The following is a 17,280-nucleotide window of genomic DNA, read 5'->3' as shown; positions in this document are numbered from 1 at the left end:
GCATAGATGACGTGGCAGGTGACGTGGTAGTCGGTGATGACGTGGTAGGTGACGTGGATTGCTGTAAGATAAGGTTGCCACGTGGCACAATTGTGATCAAACCACCTAACTAGGGGTTGATTGAACCTAATTCTTGTTAGGTCCTATCTGCCATGTGTCAAGCGACTGACCACTGGTGGCTAACCAAACCTAGGTTGCTAACCAACCCCATCTGCCACGTGTTGCTTCATGGGCAGTCGGAATCTTTTAAAGATTCTGACGGAATGTTCGGGATTCCGTCCGCCTGCGGATTTCCGTCGAGGTCATGTAGAGGGAGTCGTTGAATGCACGCTATGGAATTAGTTCCCCTGTTCTTAATGCACCTGTTCCCCAACGTAGGTTTCCCATACTGCCAGCCAGCCGGAGCGACGTCGTAGTTCGTAAATATCCTTCCATCTCCAAGCGTAATTTGGAACGATAGGCTCTGCCCATCTAACTGGTTATTATTTTGCCAGTTCTCTCCCCAGTTTCGAATCATGGGCTGCCAGCCAGTGTTTGAACCTTTGACGGACACTGACTGAACGTTGCCAGCACCTCCCACATTCGTTATCAGAACCAAGTTGAAGTAGGAGTGGCCATCAATCGTAAAGTGAATCCCTCCTTGTCTGGCGCAAGGTACCCTTCGGTAGAGAACGGGCACTATTCCACCAGCGTCAGTAGCAATTTGTTCAAAAGCTGGCTGCGACATGTCGAAATGCTCGAGTGGAGGGTTGCACCAGCCCCCATTGCTGCCGGACAAGGCGTCATTTGGAGGGCAAAATTTAGTTGCAGTTATCGTGACAGATCCCCCTCTGAACTTGCACCACTGCGGGTCGGAGGAGGAATCACACTTGACGTCGAAGCAAGCCCCGCTGCTTTGGCCATTGTTAAACAGGGCGGAGTTAAGAGCCGCGGTGTTGGTACCGTAGCCACGAAGCTGTATAGGTCGACGGAGCATGGGCTTGGCACTCTCTATCATCGCTGAGCAGCCTATGAGCCGGTGTTGAGCATGAGGCGTTGTGAGCTTGGAGCTCCTTCGCTGGCGGTTGGAGGAGCCTTCGGTAGGCTGGAGCTCCTTGCTTGCAGGTTTAAAAACTATGGCGATCTCTCTCTCCTTCAAAGGCTCACTAAGAGAAAGTATAGAGCTCTCTTTCTTGCAGATTTAAAATCCGAAACCTCCCTCTCTTTCACTGAAGCTCTCCAAAGAAAACACTCCAAGATTGAAGAAGAAGATACTTTCTCTCACACCTCAAGAAGCTCTCAAATCAAATCGAAACTGTGGAGAGAAATTTTCTTCACATGAACAGAAATCTTTCATCAACGGAATGAAAGATAGAAACCTCTCAATCTCTCAATCTCTCTCACACTCTCAAGAATCTCAATGTCTCAGTGGAAGACAACGAAGCTCTGATACCATGACAAAAATATGAAGAGGAGGAGAAAAGTGGAGATGAGGAGAGAGGGCACAACTAGAGAGCACACCACAAATGACTAACTGTACACTAGAATTAGTTGAAAAAATAGAATATATACAAACCCTTTTAGGGTTAGGGTTAGGGGATCTAACCCTTTCCTTTATAGCACTCTATAAGGTTAGTGCTATGCACATATGATCACGTGATGGTGCTATGCACACATGATCACATGATGTTGAGCGTGAACTCTCAACAGAAAGTGCACATGATAGACGATGAAGCAGCCAAGCAAGAGGGATGTAAGTATAATTGTCATGCTCTTCTGAAAATGAAAGGTTTCATTAATGGAAAAGAGGTTGTTATTCTACATGACGATGGTAGTACACATGATTTCATTTCGGAAAGAACCTTAGCAAAGCTAAACCTAGAGTCTTTCCCATCTAACTATAAGGTCAAAGCTGCTTTTACCAAGACAAAGTACAGTTGCACTAGAGAAGTCAAGAATCTTGAAATTTCAATCAAACCATACAAGGATAGATGAGACTTTCTAGTGGCACCCTTACAGGGAGTTGATATCATCTTAGGAATGCCATGGAGACATCAATATAATCCTAAGATAGATTATGATTCACATCAGATGTGGATTGAAAAGGACAAACAAGAAATATGTCTGAAAGCCTCTATGAAACTTGAGATCAATCCTTTACTCAATCACACACAAGCCAAGAGAGCAATTAGGAAATGTAAGAAGACATATCTGATTTTGGTGAATACGGTAATGACTACTTAGCCAATCACTAAGCCTACACACTAGAAGTTTCTTTCTCAAATTTTTAATTGTTTCTTAGAGGATTTACCACCTGGACTACCATGTTCTCCACCTGAAGATCATAGGATAGAAATCCTATCGGGCAATACTCCACCTTGCAAAGCTCCTTATAGAGTCAACCAGCTAGAGCAAAAAGAAATTCAAAAGCAAGTGGAGGAACTGATAGAGAGAGGATTGATAAGACCTAGTAGTTCTCCTTATGGAGCACATGTCTTATTAGTCAAAAAGAAAAATGGAACCTATTAAATGTGCATAGCCTATCGTGCACTAAACAAAATCATAGTGAAGAACAAATATCCAATCCCTAGGATTAATGATCTTTTGGACAAATTGAGAGGGGCCAAGGTCTTTAGTAAGATAGATCTCAAATCCGGCTATCATCAAGTTCGTATGGTAGAAGAGGATATATACAAGACTGCCTTTAGAACTCAAACGGGACATTATGAAATTCTAGTTATGCATTTTGGGCTAACTAATGCTCCAGCTACTTTTACTAGAATGATGAATCGAATCTTTCTTAAACACCAAGATTGTGTGGTAGTATTTTTCGATGATATTCTGGTGTTTAGCAAAGACATTGAGGAGCATCTGAAGCTAGTCTTTTCACTTTTGAAAGAAAATAAATTGTACATAAATCCTGAAAAGAGTAGTTTCTTTCATGATCAAATAGAGTCTTTAGGTCACATTCTATCCGCCGATGGGATTCGAGTGAATCCAAAGAAGATTGAATGCATAGTCACATGGCCTAAACCCCGAGATATACACGAATTAAGATCATTCTTGGGATTGTGTAGCTTTTACAGAAAGTTTGTCAAGAATTTTGCATACATTGCACATCCATTAATAGTCCTTCTTAGAAAAGCTAAGCATTTCTTATGGACCGAGCATCAAGATAAATCTTTTACAGCTTTGAAAGAAGCTCTCACACAAGCTCATGTGTTGCAACTACCCAATTTTTCTAGACCATTTTTTGTAGCTATAACCGATGCTAGTGGATATGGAATTGGAGCCGTGCTTATGCAAGATGGACATCCAATAGCATATGAGAGCCGAAAATTAAAACCAGCGGAATGCAATTATAGTACATATGATAAAGAATTAATCATTGTTATGCATGCCTTACGAATGTGGAAACATTATTTGATGGGGGCTGAGTTTCTTATCAAAACCGATCAGCAAAGTATCAAGCATTTGTTAACTCAGCCACACTAATATCCGATAGGCACATCAAGTGGGCATTATTTATACAGAGTTTTGAGCCCTTGATTCAGTATCAACCTGGAAAAGAAAATGTAGATGCTGATGGTCTTAGCAAAAAGCCAAGTATTAATCACATCACTGCTATAGAGACCCAGCCTTTCGAAGGTATGAAGAATTCTTATCAAGAGGATCCAGACTTATTGATATATGGAACAAATTAGAGAATAATAATTCGAATCCTATGTTGGAGTATTCATGCAATGACGAATACCTCTTTCATCAAAAGAAATTATGCATCACTCGACCCTTTAGACAAATTGTAATGAAAGAAATGCACCAACCACCATATATGGGACATAGGGGAGTGATTGCCACTTTACAAGGATAGTGAGGGAATTTCATTGGCCTACTATAAGAAAAGATATGGCTAAGTTTGTAGCCGAATGCATCACTTGCCAAAAGATCAAGAGTTATAAAGGAAAGACCCCAAGATTGCTAATGCCTTTGCCTATTCCTACACAACCTTGGGAACAAATATCCATGGATTTCACAACAGGTTTTCCTACTATAGCGAATCAAAATGATATGATATGGACGATAGTAGCCATAAACAACATTGTTCACTAACAGATGTCTTCCTTCCTCAATTCGATTAAGGGACCAAAGAAAATATCATTGAAATGGAGTACAAATGGTTTTTGGATCATTCCGAAGCAGTAACACAAAATGTGAGGAAGAAATGATACCCGAGAAAACGAATAGAGGATGCATTGGTCCTCGATGATGGAGGACTTAAATAGTTCACTATTAGCCAGGGCCACTTGGTCTTGGCTTGCTTCTAGCAACTTGCCTTTTTGATTGGCTCGCTTCAAGCTGCTTGGCTTTTTGACTACCTCTGCAATTACCTCACACGTGAAGATGAATCATCTATAGTATTTTGCATGCCCCACAAATACTTTTATACCCTTAGCATTATGTGGGGTTCTAATTCCATGACTACCTTGTTTTTTTCCATATTGGTAGCAATCCCATGTCCCTAGTCTATGTGTCCCAAGACCTCCATGCGTGACCAAGAATTGAAAATTTAGGGTTTTCGTACTATCTCCATTTTTTTGTACCTCTTCAAGAGATGTCAAGTGATCCTTTTGAATTTATGCATATCATTTAGGAGGAATTGTAGTTATCTATTCAGAATTGGCTCAAAATCGGTGTATGCGGCCCATTAAAAATTGGCTAGGGCATTAAAGGCATGACTCTGTATGCAAAAATTCCAAAATTATTTCTATTAACATTAGGGGATAGTGATCTCATAGAATTCAAATGCTTGCTCACATTTTTATGTCTATGTGAAATTACTAATAACTTTTATAGGGCCCTGCCTTGCAATCACCTCACACCTGAAGATGAATCATCTATAGTATTTTGCATGCCCCACAAATACTTTTATACCCTTAGCATTATGTGGGGTTCTAATTCCATGATTACCTTGTTTTTTTTCATGTTGTTAGCAATCCCATGTCCAGTGTCTATGTGTCCCAAGACCTCCATGCGTGATCGAGAATTGACATTTTAGGGTTGTTGTACTCTTTCCATTTTTTGTACCTCTTCAAGAGATGCCAAGTGATGCTTTTGAATTTATGCATATCATTTAAGAGGAATTGTAGACATCTATTTACAAATGGCTCAAAATTGATATACACGGCCCATTAAAAATTAACTAGGGCATTGCATAATTGAAATGGAATGACTCTGTAAAAATTCCCCATGCTATGGCAAATGTTGTCTTTGAATTTTCTTCAAGAGCAATTTGTACTTGGTTGTACCCACTAAACCCACCAGAGAAGCTATAAACTTTTGACCTAGCTACCCAAAACTATTTCCATTAAAATTAGGGGATAGTGATCTCTGATTATAGCTGCATTGAATTTTTTGAGATTTGCACATATTCTTAGCTTCATGTTGTTCTTTTTCAAAATCACAATTGGTGACACCCAATTGATGTGTTTGATTTCATAAATGAAATTGGCATCTAGGTCCTCATGTACCATGGTGCCATATGTTGGATTTGCCTTGTAGGGTCCACAGCAACCCACTCTGAACCTTGAAATTCCTAGTTATCTCTCTCAACCTTATCCCCCTTCTGAACCCTGCAACCCCCCTCTAAACCCTTGAACTCTCATGCAAGCAAGAGCCTCCATCCATCATTGTGATCAAGCCCACCCACGCATGCATGAGATCTATTATCAATGCTTTAGGCTACACCTCTCATTGAAATACAACCCGAGGGCCTATGCTACACTTGTGAACAACTATAGGTGACTACCAACACCCTTGGAACTTGGACTTGGGAGAGACAGAGACAACACTTTGGCACCGTTGTTGGGGAGGTTAGCACCTGAAGCAAAAATGGAGCATGTGTTTGCATGTGTGAAAAAGAACCCCCTTCAAAAACCATCTAAGATACATTCCTCAAGGCAAAGGAGTGCAAAAATGCTTCCAAATTGTGCATAAGGATGAGATTTAGACCCTAAACAATGTTGAATCACATAAGCATATTAATCTACTAATCACAAAAATTAACCTTTAAACCCCCCACATCCTATAAAGGCAACACCCTCCCACCCCCCCCCATCTCTTTGTCCTCACCAGTTCCATTTCTCCTCCATCTCCAAGTTCCATCAAGCCTCCATATTTTCTGTCCACCACCTCCACCACCACCTTTTCCATCAAGCTCCTCCCCTACATCCTCCACCTTCTATTTACCATCTCCACCACCAGTTTTTCTGTCAAACTCCTCCCCTCCATCCTCCACCTTCTATCCACCATCTCCACCACCACCTTTTCCGTCAAGCTCCTCCCCTACATCCCCCACTTTCCATCCACCTTCCCCATCCCCTCCATCACCACTTTTTTGGTTCATCTCCTCCGACACCCCCCCTCCATCTCCACCTTCCACTGCCTTTATCACCAACCCTTTTTCCACCATCTCCATCTTCCACCATCTCTGCCCCTCTATTACCACCCCTTTTGCCATCCATCTCTGCCACTGCCCCATCCATCTCCACTACCTCCACCACTCAAGGTAGACTTTTTCCTCTAATATCCCCGAGTTGCCATCACATAGGCATTGATCTTAACCCGTTGATCGCATATTTTTTGCCATTTTTAGGCTACAAAGGTTGAAACTAATTGTAGACTTTGCACAATTTATGCACTTACTTGAAAGCCACAGTTAATCATTGTGTATGCACCTAAGATCGGGACAAAGAATAGCACTTGCCTACTTACAAGAAATTTTGATGCTCTCTAAGGATTCAACCTCTCCTATCGATCAATAACATGGAGGACCAAATGCCTAATGAAGAAGTACTGAATGGCTTTCTTCAATTCATAATGCAACAACAACAATGGAAGAAGACACATGGGTAAATTGGAGATGCCAAAGTATAATAGATGAGAGGATCCTATAAGATTCCTTCAATGCTTTGACACAGCATGTTGTGCTAGAGGCGACCAATCAAATGAAACTAAAGCGCCTGGTTTCCCATGGCCCTAATGGATGAGGCCTAAGAATGGTACCTGGACTTTCATAGAGGAAAAAGCCACATGGGCACTACTATCCAAGCAATTCAAAAGGTGGTCACAAAATGAAAGGCTACAAGATAACCCCACACTCCAATTGGAAATAATGGAAATGCACAAAAAAAAGAAAGTCAAAACATACTTGGGAAGAATGAAGACATTGATAGCCAATTGTGTTCCCCATCCTAAGGTGACAAGTACCTCATTGCATGGTTCATTTCTGGATTAAAAAGTCCCTTCGCAAAGATATTAAAAAAATCAGTAGCTATGTGCATTTTAGCGAGGCTCATGAAAGTACAATTGACATCGAGGATAGCATGACCAACTCTAATAGTGACAATGATGACTAAAAATCAAGTCTTCATGACAAAAAACTTCCAAGAAGGAGAGCACTTCCACAAGGATTGCACCACTAAAGATTGAGTGGAAGCCATGGCCTTAAGGCTGAAAGAGAAAATGATGCAAAACATTGAGCAAAAGTTGTGAGTCTCTCAACCATCACAATACCCAAGAAGAGAGAATGTATGGTGCCCACATTGTATGGCCAACCACACGGCCAATGAGCAATCCTTATGAGCAAAATCAACCCACCAGAAGTGGCCCAACCCCCAAGGCTATGGTGTGCCCTTTGCAATGTTGCAAGTCATGATGTAAACACATGCTTTTATAATATGATGATTGCACAACTTCAGCCCCAGTAGGCACCAATTCCAGTGTACAGATAGCCGTACAGATAGCCACCAGTAGTTGCACCCAATGCACAAGTGTCATGGCTCAATCCCATCCTTATGAGAACACAAGCACCTCAACTATTACAAAATCCCAATACTCCATAGTATTCTTGAGCCTCCAATGTTGCTCTAGCAGTCCTAGTGCAACAACTTCAACTTGAGGAACTGAACCACAATATGAGGATGAAACAAAATACCCCATGTACCACATGGATGGTGCCAAAGGACTCATTCCAACCAACCACATATTGAGCACCCATCAAGTGTTTCAAATGTGGAGAAAACCATCATCTAGCCCCAATGCTCTTAAAGAAGCAACAAAAATCTACCCCAATGCCAAAGTGGAGAAATCTCGGTATCAAGCCTTGCTAAAAGCTACCCCCTATCAACTAATTATAGGTCAACTATACAAGATGGGCAATGATTAGATTCTCATAAGATGTGTTATGCCACATGAATCAATCATAAGAGAAGTTCATGAATGAATAGTAGGAGGAAACTTTGAAGGGAAAACAACAATAAGAAAATCCCTCTTAGCAGGATATTGGTGGCCAACCCTTTGGGCAGATGCTTATGACTATGTAAAAATATATGATGTATGCCAAAGAACAATCAAACCCTAGCACAAGGATTTCAACCCCCTAATAATAGTTACTTCTCAACAACCATTTGAAAAATGGGGGATTGATTTCATGGGACCCATGCATCCAGCCACAAAGGGAACACAAACATACTACATCATTGCGGCCATGGACTACTTCACAAGTGGGCTAATGCTTAAATAGTAAGAATAGCAGATGCTAGAAGCACAACAAAGTACTTGTATGAAAATGTTATTATACAATTTGGATGCCCATTGAAATTGTGTCTGATAAAGGCACACATTTTGTTAATGAGGTAATCAAGGAAATTTTGTCTAGTTTTATGGTTATCCTTAGAAAAGCACACCCTACTTGCATAGTCTTGACAATGACTCACATGTCACGGGATCTTGAAAAATGCCAATGGAGCCTCCACTCCAAGCTACTCCTTATGAAAGCAATGCAAAGCACGAGCTGTCCGCAAGTGTCACTCAAGTGGCTCTCGAGTTATTGCAATGTGTTTCCAAGAGAGAAGGAGGGAAAGGGGAGAGCAGAGAAGACAGGGAGAAGGGGAGGAGAATGAATGGGGATGGAGTGGCAAACACAAAGGCACTATAAAGGAAACAAGAGAACACCCAAAAACACTATTGGAAGAGAAGAGGGAACTTGTATTCCAAACTTGTGCATCCAACAATGAAGACCAGAGTCAACCACTTGGTCTTTTATACATGTCACCGTTTGAAGGGAGGGCCAACCCTAATCTCTTTATACCACTCTCTTCCCTCAATCTTTACAATCAACTTGGGCCTATTTGGCTCCAAGGCACAATCCTAGCTCTACGGACTTGCCACTACATTGCCACTAACTAATGTAGTTAACACTACTATCCCCAAGGCAATGGACAAGCTGAGTCCACTAACAAAATACTATGTATTGTCCTCACCAAAATAGTGGATCCTAAGAGATTTGATTGGGTATAAAATCTTAATGCAACCTTATGGGCATATCAAACCACACTAAAGGTCAGTATAGGATCTACACTATTTCAATTGGAAGTAGTGGTCCCACTGTTACTACATCAACATGCAAACCATCCTTGACAATAATGAAGATTTGGGAGCCCCAAGTCTTGCCTAGGTATCATTAGATTGTATCACAAACACTCACTAGCATATGTACATCTTCTCACATATATGTAGGTTCAATCAATTTTAACCTACGACTCAGAGGTGATGGTCCTAACTGCCCTATGCAAATTAATTATATAAGATGAATTTCCACCTCACTAATCATGCATGATGTTTCGAGCACCATGAAAAAATTGCACAAATAAAATCCCTAAGAGATACTTGCTTTGTTCCACACACATGGCACCCTCATCAAAGAAAGAGTAAAATGCATCAGCCATTGATAAAAGAAACATGCACTATTGGCAAATGGAACCCTTAGCATGTGGCACTATAAACACATGGCACTATCAGTTTGGGACCTAATTCATGTGTGAAATGCTAGGCTAAAAACAACTCGATAAGATGGGAAAAGGCCTAAATCACCCCATCACAAAGTGACACCACACCAAATGGCCCAAACCTCAACATTGACAGCCCTCCCCCAATCACCAAAGAAGGCTAAGATCTCAAATTACCAAACCAAAGGTTAACCCCAAAACAACCATGGATTGTGGTTTTAGAAAGTGGCAGTGACTAAGCAGGATTGACTAAGCAGGATGTAGATCTACAATAGCTTGATGCCCAAGCTAACAAGGAGCTAAAAAAAGAGAGAACAATATAGCTTATATGGCTATGTGTCTCAACGTTCCACATGTTAGTTGATGCATGCAACTTCTTATAGTTCAAGGGTCTAGGAAACCTTATGAAGAAGCTACAATCCTTCTAACCAACGCCTACTATGACAGAATAGATCATTCAATTCATAATGTAATATCAAAGTAGAGAGTTGGAGAAGGTTAAGTATGGTAGGGTAATGCATAATCCAAAGTATATACAAATCTACCTCAATAGATCAACAATGCAGGAAGATTTCTCATTCCCGAAGGCATAAGAAGAATATTGAATGAAACATTTGGATACAAGGTTATCATAAATTCAAGATTGGTTACCTGGCACAAAGTCACAAGGCAGGGGAATACAACATGATATGACTCTAGACCCAATATGCTAAGAAACAACCAAGTTTGTGCTGAAATTTTCAATCATATAGAAGTGAGAAAAAATTGCATGTCAATGAAACTCTTACACTCCTTGGTAGGCAAAAACTATAGGATTGATCTCAACACATATCCTTGTTGCTAACCAATTACGTATCCACCACCCATAATGGCAAAAGCTACATTGCCCCATGTACTGACCATTATAATTGGGTTTGCAATACAACAAGAGAAATCCTCTATACCCCTCTCAACACAAGAAATAGAAGACTTTGATGCATTCATATTATGTCGTGAATGGGAACTATAGTCCCCACCCACTCTCAATGCAGATGACATGGGTGGACAACAATCCAAGCAAATTCCTGAGGTTGACAATGTGCAACTCTACCAAAGAATTTTGCAACTCAATTCAAAATTGCTACCACTACAAATTGACTAGAGGGGAGAAATCCAAGAGGGAGCCATACCTCACAATGAATTCACTAGTGGACTAGATAGTGTTCCTCTTTAAGAATCACAACTCCATAATGTTGATGACTCTATGGATCCATCCCCATAACCACAAATCATCTCTAGTGCACTCTTCAACAAGCGGCCATTCACGATAAAGATCACAATACCACATGGTGCATGGGAGCCAACTATATACTCAATACAAGCAAAGCAATACCACATTCAAAATCATACATCATCACAGTCAACAATTGCAATAATGGTCATAACTATTTGCTAGCATGGCATCTGCAAATGAGAAATGGAAAGACAGATGATCCCATTGCTCCAAACCAAGTTGCAAAGTGTAGAGACCACGATTCATAAGCTCAAGGGAAATATAGTAGAGCAAATGCAACAACAGATCCTTGTACAAAATGCTCTGGGAGAAAGTAGGAGGATGCATTGCAAGCTACAATTTAACTACAATAAAAACACCTTCAGCTATCTGACGCCTTGTGCAAAAAGGAAGAGGTACAACTCTCCCTCTCCCAAATGCAAGTCTCTTGTGATGAGCTAAAAATATAAATAATGCACTTAAACAAAAGCCTAATGCTTAAAGATGATCAGATCCATGCCACAATAAACATAAATAATGACATGCAGAAAAGCCTCAAAGATTGTAACCATAAAGTTAAAGCACTAGAGAAGGAATGAATAGGGTCAAGGGAGACAATCGTGAATACCAAAATGAGGGGGCAACCCTGTCAAAGAAAATGTGAAAGAGAGAAGGGATCACCTGTATGTTCCCCAATGATCACCTGATTGGAACTCCCTCCATAAAGGGCTGAGAGCCCTTTGAACCATTGCTCTAAGAAACCCAATCTTCACACAGTGCCCTCAAAAAAAGGACCAATCCACTCTATCGTATGCCTTCTCAAAGTCTAGGAGAAGGATGGCAAGGGGATGTGACCTCTCCTTGGCCCAATCCACTACCTCCCAAAAAGTGAAAATGTTATCCTGTGTGTCATAAATAATATCTAGTAGGTGGAGCCATGACTGCAAGTTCAAGACCTTGGCCAAGATCTTGTAGGCGGTGTCCAATAAATTGATTGGTCTCCATTGTCTGATGTCCATGTCCGATCTACAACTCCACCCTTTGGAATCAGGAAAATCCATCCATGGCTTAGAGACTACAAGAGGGAGCCTAATTCAAAGATTTCCTAGTAGGCTAGGCAAAACGGCGTGGAGATGTACTCCTAGAAACAACAGAAGAAACACGAGGTCAAGCCATCCTCCCACTGGGCATTTTTGTGGAGGGAGAGCTTTGAGCATCTCCTAAAGCTCCCCATCAGTGAAAGGAGACAGAGCTCCCCATCAGTGAAAGGAGGCAGAGCTCCTCATTCGTGAAAGGATCCTCTAGGTGGCTACTCAAACTCTACGGAACTACCAATGCAACTTGCACCCAAACTGCCTCTCGAGCTACCCGCGCTGCTAGCATCTCCACCTCTAACTAAAATAACCACTAAAAGAAGCCCATGGTTAGCTCAACAATGTCATGAGAATCTGTACACATCTGCCCATGTGCATCTCACAACCTTTGAAACTGTGTCCCAGTTGACCGTGTCTCTATGGTCTAGAGAAACTATCTCATCATCCTATCGCCCTATTACACCCGCTTGGTTTTGGAGGATTAGTATGAGAATTTGGCCCAATGGACCTTTGTGTCCTATAGCTAAGGTACATGCTCTCGTACTTATCAATGTGCCACTGGGAGCTTGGTTCCACCTCTCTAAGGCACTCTATGGATGCTAGGTCATGCCACAAATCTCTCTCTTGCCTAAAGAGCATGTCTCCAATGAAGAGCATGGGACTGTAACTCCTGGATACTCTACTAGATTGCATCCATAACCCAGGACACCCACCCTCAATGGGCCTCCCTGCTGGCTACCTCCATATACCTGCTATTGCATGTTGGCTGCCTCCATATACCTGCACTTTCGCCTCTTGTAAGAGATTTTCTAAGATATGGACTCCCTTTTGGTGGAGTCTGATGATGCAAGGCTACTAAAGATGGAGTATAATTGGAGCGTGATCTGACATCATGGTACCTACTAAAATGCCTATGGAGCTGCCAATCCCCATCAAAGAAACTATCAAGAAGCTATAACAAGCCATCATGCCTCTACTATCCAAAGGACAAATGAAGGCTGTTGGGGATCCTAGTGAACTCTACCTCCCTCCAAGGGTCTCTGCAATAGTTGATCGGGAAAATGAACTTCTCTTAGGTGCTCCTCTCCGTTGCTACCATCTCAACAAAAGAGGCTCCTCCCTACTTGTCCTCCACAAACTTATCAACCTTTGGGAGACTCTTTACCAACCTCCTCCAAAAAGCGGGGCAATGTTGTCTCCAAGTGGGTGCATAAACATTCAGAATCTCATCCCCGGACTCACCAGCCCAAAGACGCATCCACACTACATGACCTGTGATGAGCTCACCTTCCCAAAAACCTCCGAGGCTATTGCTTGCGAGGCTGAGATGCAAATCTATCCACTTCAACCTACTACTGGGAGGCTATTGTTTGGGAAATTGAGATGAAAACCCATCCGCATCAACCTACTACTAAGGACCAAATCTCTGGGGCCCTCTCAAGGAGAAGGTGGTGGTGATGTTCGTGTCTACTGTTGCTGCTGAAAACACGTGCTCTTATATCAGGAGAAATCTGTCATCCATCCTAATGTTGCTCTCTACAGCAACTCCTATTGAAGTATGAGACCTTTGGCTGACTACATGCATGGTCATGTAGCCTGTGCATGTTCAAACTCACCATGGTCTAACTCATGGGGAAGAGTTGGTAGAGAACAAGGCCACCTACGGATGGGACCTTGCTCCTACATGACTTTGAAGGGGGTTTGGAAGGAGAGAAGTCCATATATGTATACAGACATACCAAGGTCATGACTGGCTCAATGCCAACATTCTGTGCCCAATGTAGCATGAAAGAAATATCTACCCCAAACATTTGACCACACTATTGAAGCGTTCAATAATGCAAGTGCATGACTGCCACTTGCGGCAATAGGTGAATCTCCTACTGCCAAACCTGAGCCCACCAATCTCTCTTGGGAGAAATCAAGTTTGAAGTAAGCAGAAGCCCCATAAGCTAGCCATAGATCCTACCCCTACGGGCCATCCACTCATCCATCATCTGATATATATGGTTCTCCATCATGGCATCAAACATCATCGAGATCCACTTCTCCACCCCTATGAAGGCAAACTGATGAAACCAGAAAGGGTGCATGTGGGAGCCCACCACACTAATCAAGCCCCCTTTTTGGGACTGTAAAAACAAGACTATCAGTTATAGAGGCATGGGTGCATGTTTGGAATCTCAAGGTATTTCTAGGGTGCTATTCTCCATAAATTCCTCGATGGAGGAAACCCAGCACGTAGCCACCATGAGGCAAAAATCTTAGAGGAAGAAGCCCGGCCCCCGGTACTAATGAAGAGGGAGTATCCTGTAGGGGAGGGAAGGCGACTTGCTAGAGTGAAGACAAGAGTGAGGGAGAGGTTCCAGCCTTGAGGGCAAAGGACCAGGGCTAGGTCTTGAGGGGGCACGAAGGGAGGGGGAAGTCAAAGAGCTTGCTATGACAAGGGGTAAAGTGGAAGAGCCTATTGTCCCAAGGGGGAAGGTGTGGGGGGGGCAAAGTGACCGCGGAAAGGGGGAGAGAGCTAGGAGGGATGGGGGGTAGAGGGGGGAGGGATCTGAGGGTACAAAGGGGGGTAGGGGTCCAGGGCAGTAGGCAAAGGTGGAGGCTGAGGGGGGGTTTTTCCTTGCAAAATCAACATCCAACGAACAAGCCATCCTTAAATGATAGTTTTGTTGATGAGATAGAGTAGGGCCTGATCTGTTAATGCTACTATGGGAGGGCCAGGGTGCTTGAACCCCCTACTCCAGAGGGGTCAACTGGAGGAGCAGTAGGTGCACCCTCTGTAGGTGTTAGGAAACTTGCATGGGGATACGATGACTATCCTGGGAATGGGAAGCTACCCAAAATCCCATCCAGTGGAAGGAAGAATGGCTCTCTACTCTCGTGGGAGAGCTCGGAGTTGGAGCATCACCAAGAAGCAAGGGACATGGTGAGCCAAGTCCATGTCCTCCACTATGAATCCGTGGCACCAGGGAAAAAGTTAGACCAAGTGGGATCCAAAAAGAATAGGGCTCTACTCCACAAGTGATAGAGCAATGTTAGGGGAGCTTAACTGGAGGAGGGAGACTCCTCTCCCATAGATAGTGGCCTCCTGGATGTGGTTCCCATCTAGTGCCAAACTCACCTAAATCCAAACCCTCACCTGTCTCCTTGAGGGTGTGAGGCCAACTATCCTATCCTAAAGTGCCTACACTACTAGTTTCACCTGTTTCTTGTCAAGTGGAGAGAGAATACCCTTAATGGCAAGTGGGGCTTGATGTTGCTACCAAAGAGCTCCTCTGGTCATACCACTGGTCACCACCAGGGAAAACTTTCTCCAACCCGAGCAAAAATATCTGCTACCAAAAAAGGAGGGAAAGGGAACAAAACAAGGGGGGAAACAAAGGAAAAGGACAAAAGAGGAGGGGAAAGGGGGCCATCCATGGGCTAATGCAAGAGAAAGAGCTCTTAGACTTAGGGGCTAGTAAAGGCTAAAAAGAGTTGCTACGCTACCAAACAAGCCACACCACTAATTGACGCACCTTCCACCACAACTTAAAGCAATTCCAAACTCCAAGGCATGGATAACCTGTTGCAGTGAAGAGCAACAAGAGGTTTCCCCAAGCCACCAAAATCCCACTGGCTGCTCCGGATATCCTAAAATAAATGGCAGCTTCCACCCTAGCAAGGCAAAGAAGCTACCTTGAAAAAACCAAAACTCTTGGGCTAAGACGAATCCCCAAAGCTACCTCTAATCCTTCTTGTGTTTTCTTGTTTTTGCTATTATGGTGTGCTTGTGGCAACTAGACCTCTTTCTAGTCATGACATTGCCTTAACTTGCTTTGATTTACTTGGCTTGTTGATGAGCCCATATAGTTGGATGTGCAACTTTTGCTCCTCCAAGTGCTTCCTAGCCTTGCTCGGGCTCTCCAATGGCTAGTCGTGGTGGCTGAGAGTCTTGGAAAGCTCTATGGCACTGCACTGGATTGCAATCATAGGTGGCTAAGAGGGAACTTTCCAAGAGTTACCATGAGAGAATAGGGCCAAAAACTACTAAGTCTACAAGGTGCCTTCTAGAGCGCTCCCACGTGCTGCGCGCTACTCCACAAACCATGCCTAGGCACAAGGCATCTCCAATATGAGGCACAAAGGGTGTCTACACACAACACAATGGAGTGCTTGCTCCACTGGCTTTAAGCCCCATGATAGGCTCCATGCATACGGGCTAGTTTAGTAGCTTCATGAGTAATAGAGGTGCAATGGCACGGGCTAAGAAGGGTCGGACAACACAAGTTCATGCTGCTAGTAGAGGCAAGGAACATGAACATGGCAAGTGAAGAGGCTATAAAGCAGAGGAGGGGGAGAGGGGACAACAGGGAGGAGCAGGGATCTAGATCCACTATTATCCTCCAGTGAATTCTCTCCTATGGTGAACTCTCTTCTGTAGTGAACTCTCTCCTACAACAAGCTCTTTCATATAGTGAACTCTATCTATTTTTTATTTTATAGTAAATACTCTCTCCTATAGCTACTATAAGTTTTAGGTCCTTATGGGTTCTCTACATCTCAAGTTCCTCCTCTCTACACATTATTTTGCATGATTTCACACTTGAAAAATATAATAATAGAATATTTCTAAAGGTTTCCTTACCACTTTACACCTTAACACATTCTATGAATTGGATCTAGATGGTGAGACCATGTTTTGGATTGATGGACCCAATATTAATCATGCTTTTGATCCAATACTTCTTTAGACATGTACTATGGACCTAGATTGTAGATCTAGGTAGGGTTTAGGTAGGGTTTTCAACTAGATTGAGGATATGCATTGCAAATTTTGACTATAGAACTATATCTAAACCATGGATTGGGATAACAAATCTGAATGAATTAAATTTATAGTTTCTTTATTATTGTCATTGTTGTTTTCTATAGCTTTAGTAATGCTATCAAAATTCTATATTCTGACACATGTTATAGACCCAAATTATGGATCTAGTTAAAATGAATATCTAGTCTATGTGACATGATAAGTACCCAAAATGTGTGATTTAGGTGGCAAACCATAATCCAATTTGATGTGGATTTGGATTGATGGATGAAATTTTATGGACTTAGATTCTGT

The 17,280-nt window shown here is 42.5% G+C and overlaps 1 protein-coding gene across 1 annotated transcript; it reads right to left on the bottom strand.

Annotated features, from left to right (window-relative positions):
• Positions 1 to 226: 226 nt before the first annotated feature.
• On the bottom strand, positions 227 to 997 carry LOC147893585 (expansin-A10-like). The gene has a single exon (XM_087386319.1). It carries the CDS (start codon positions 995 to 997, stop codon positions 227 to 229), a length of 771 nt encoding a protein of 256 aa, XP_087242445.1.
• Positions 998 to 17,280: the final 16,283 nt, after the last annotated feature.

Source organism: Dipteris shenzhenensis, chromosome 15 (genome assembly GCF_047967505.1).
Source record: "Dipteris shenzhenensis isolate YYH24624 ecotype China chromosome 15, Dip_SZ_1.0, whole genome shotgun sequence".
In the NCBI taxonomy this organism is placed as follows: domain Eukaryota; kingdom Viridiplantae; phylum Streptophyta; class Polypodiopsida; order Gleicheniales; family Dipteridaceae; genus Dipteris; species Dipteris shenzhenensis.
The sequence above is the reverse complement of the archived record's forward strand: the minus strand, read 5'-3'. Positions and strand labels throughout refer to the sequence as shown.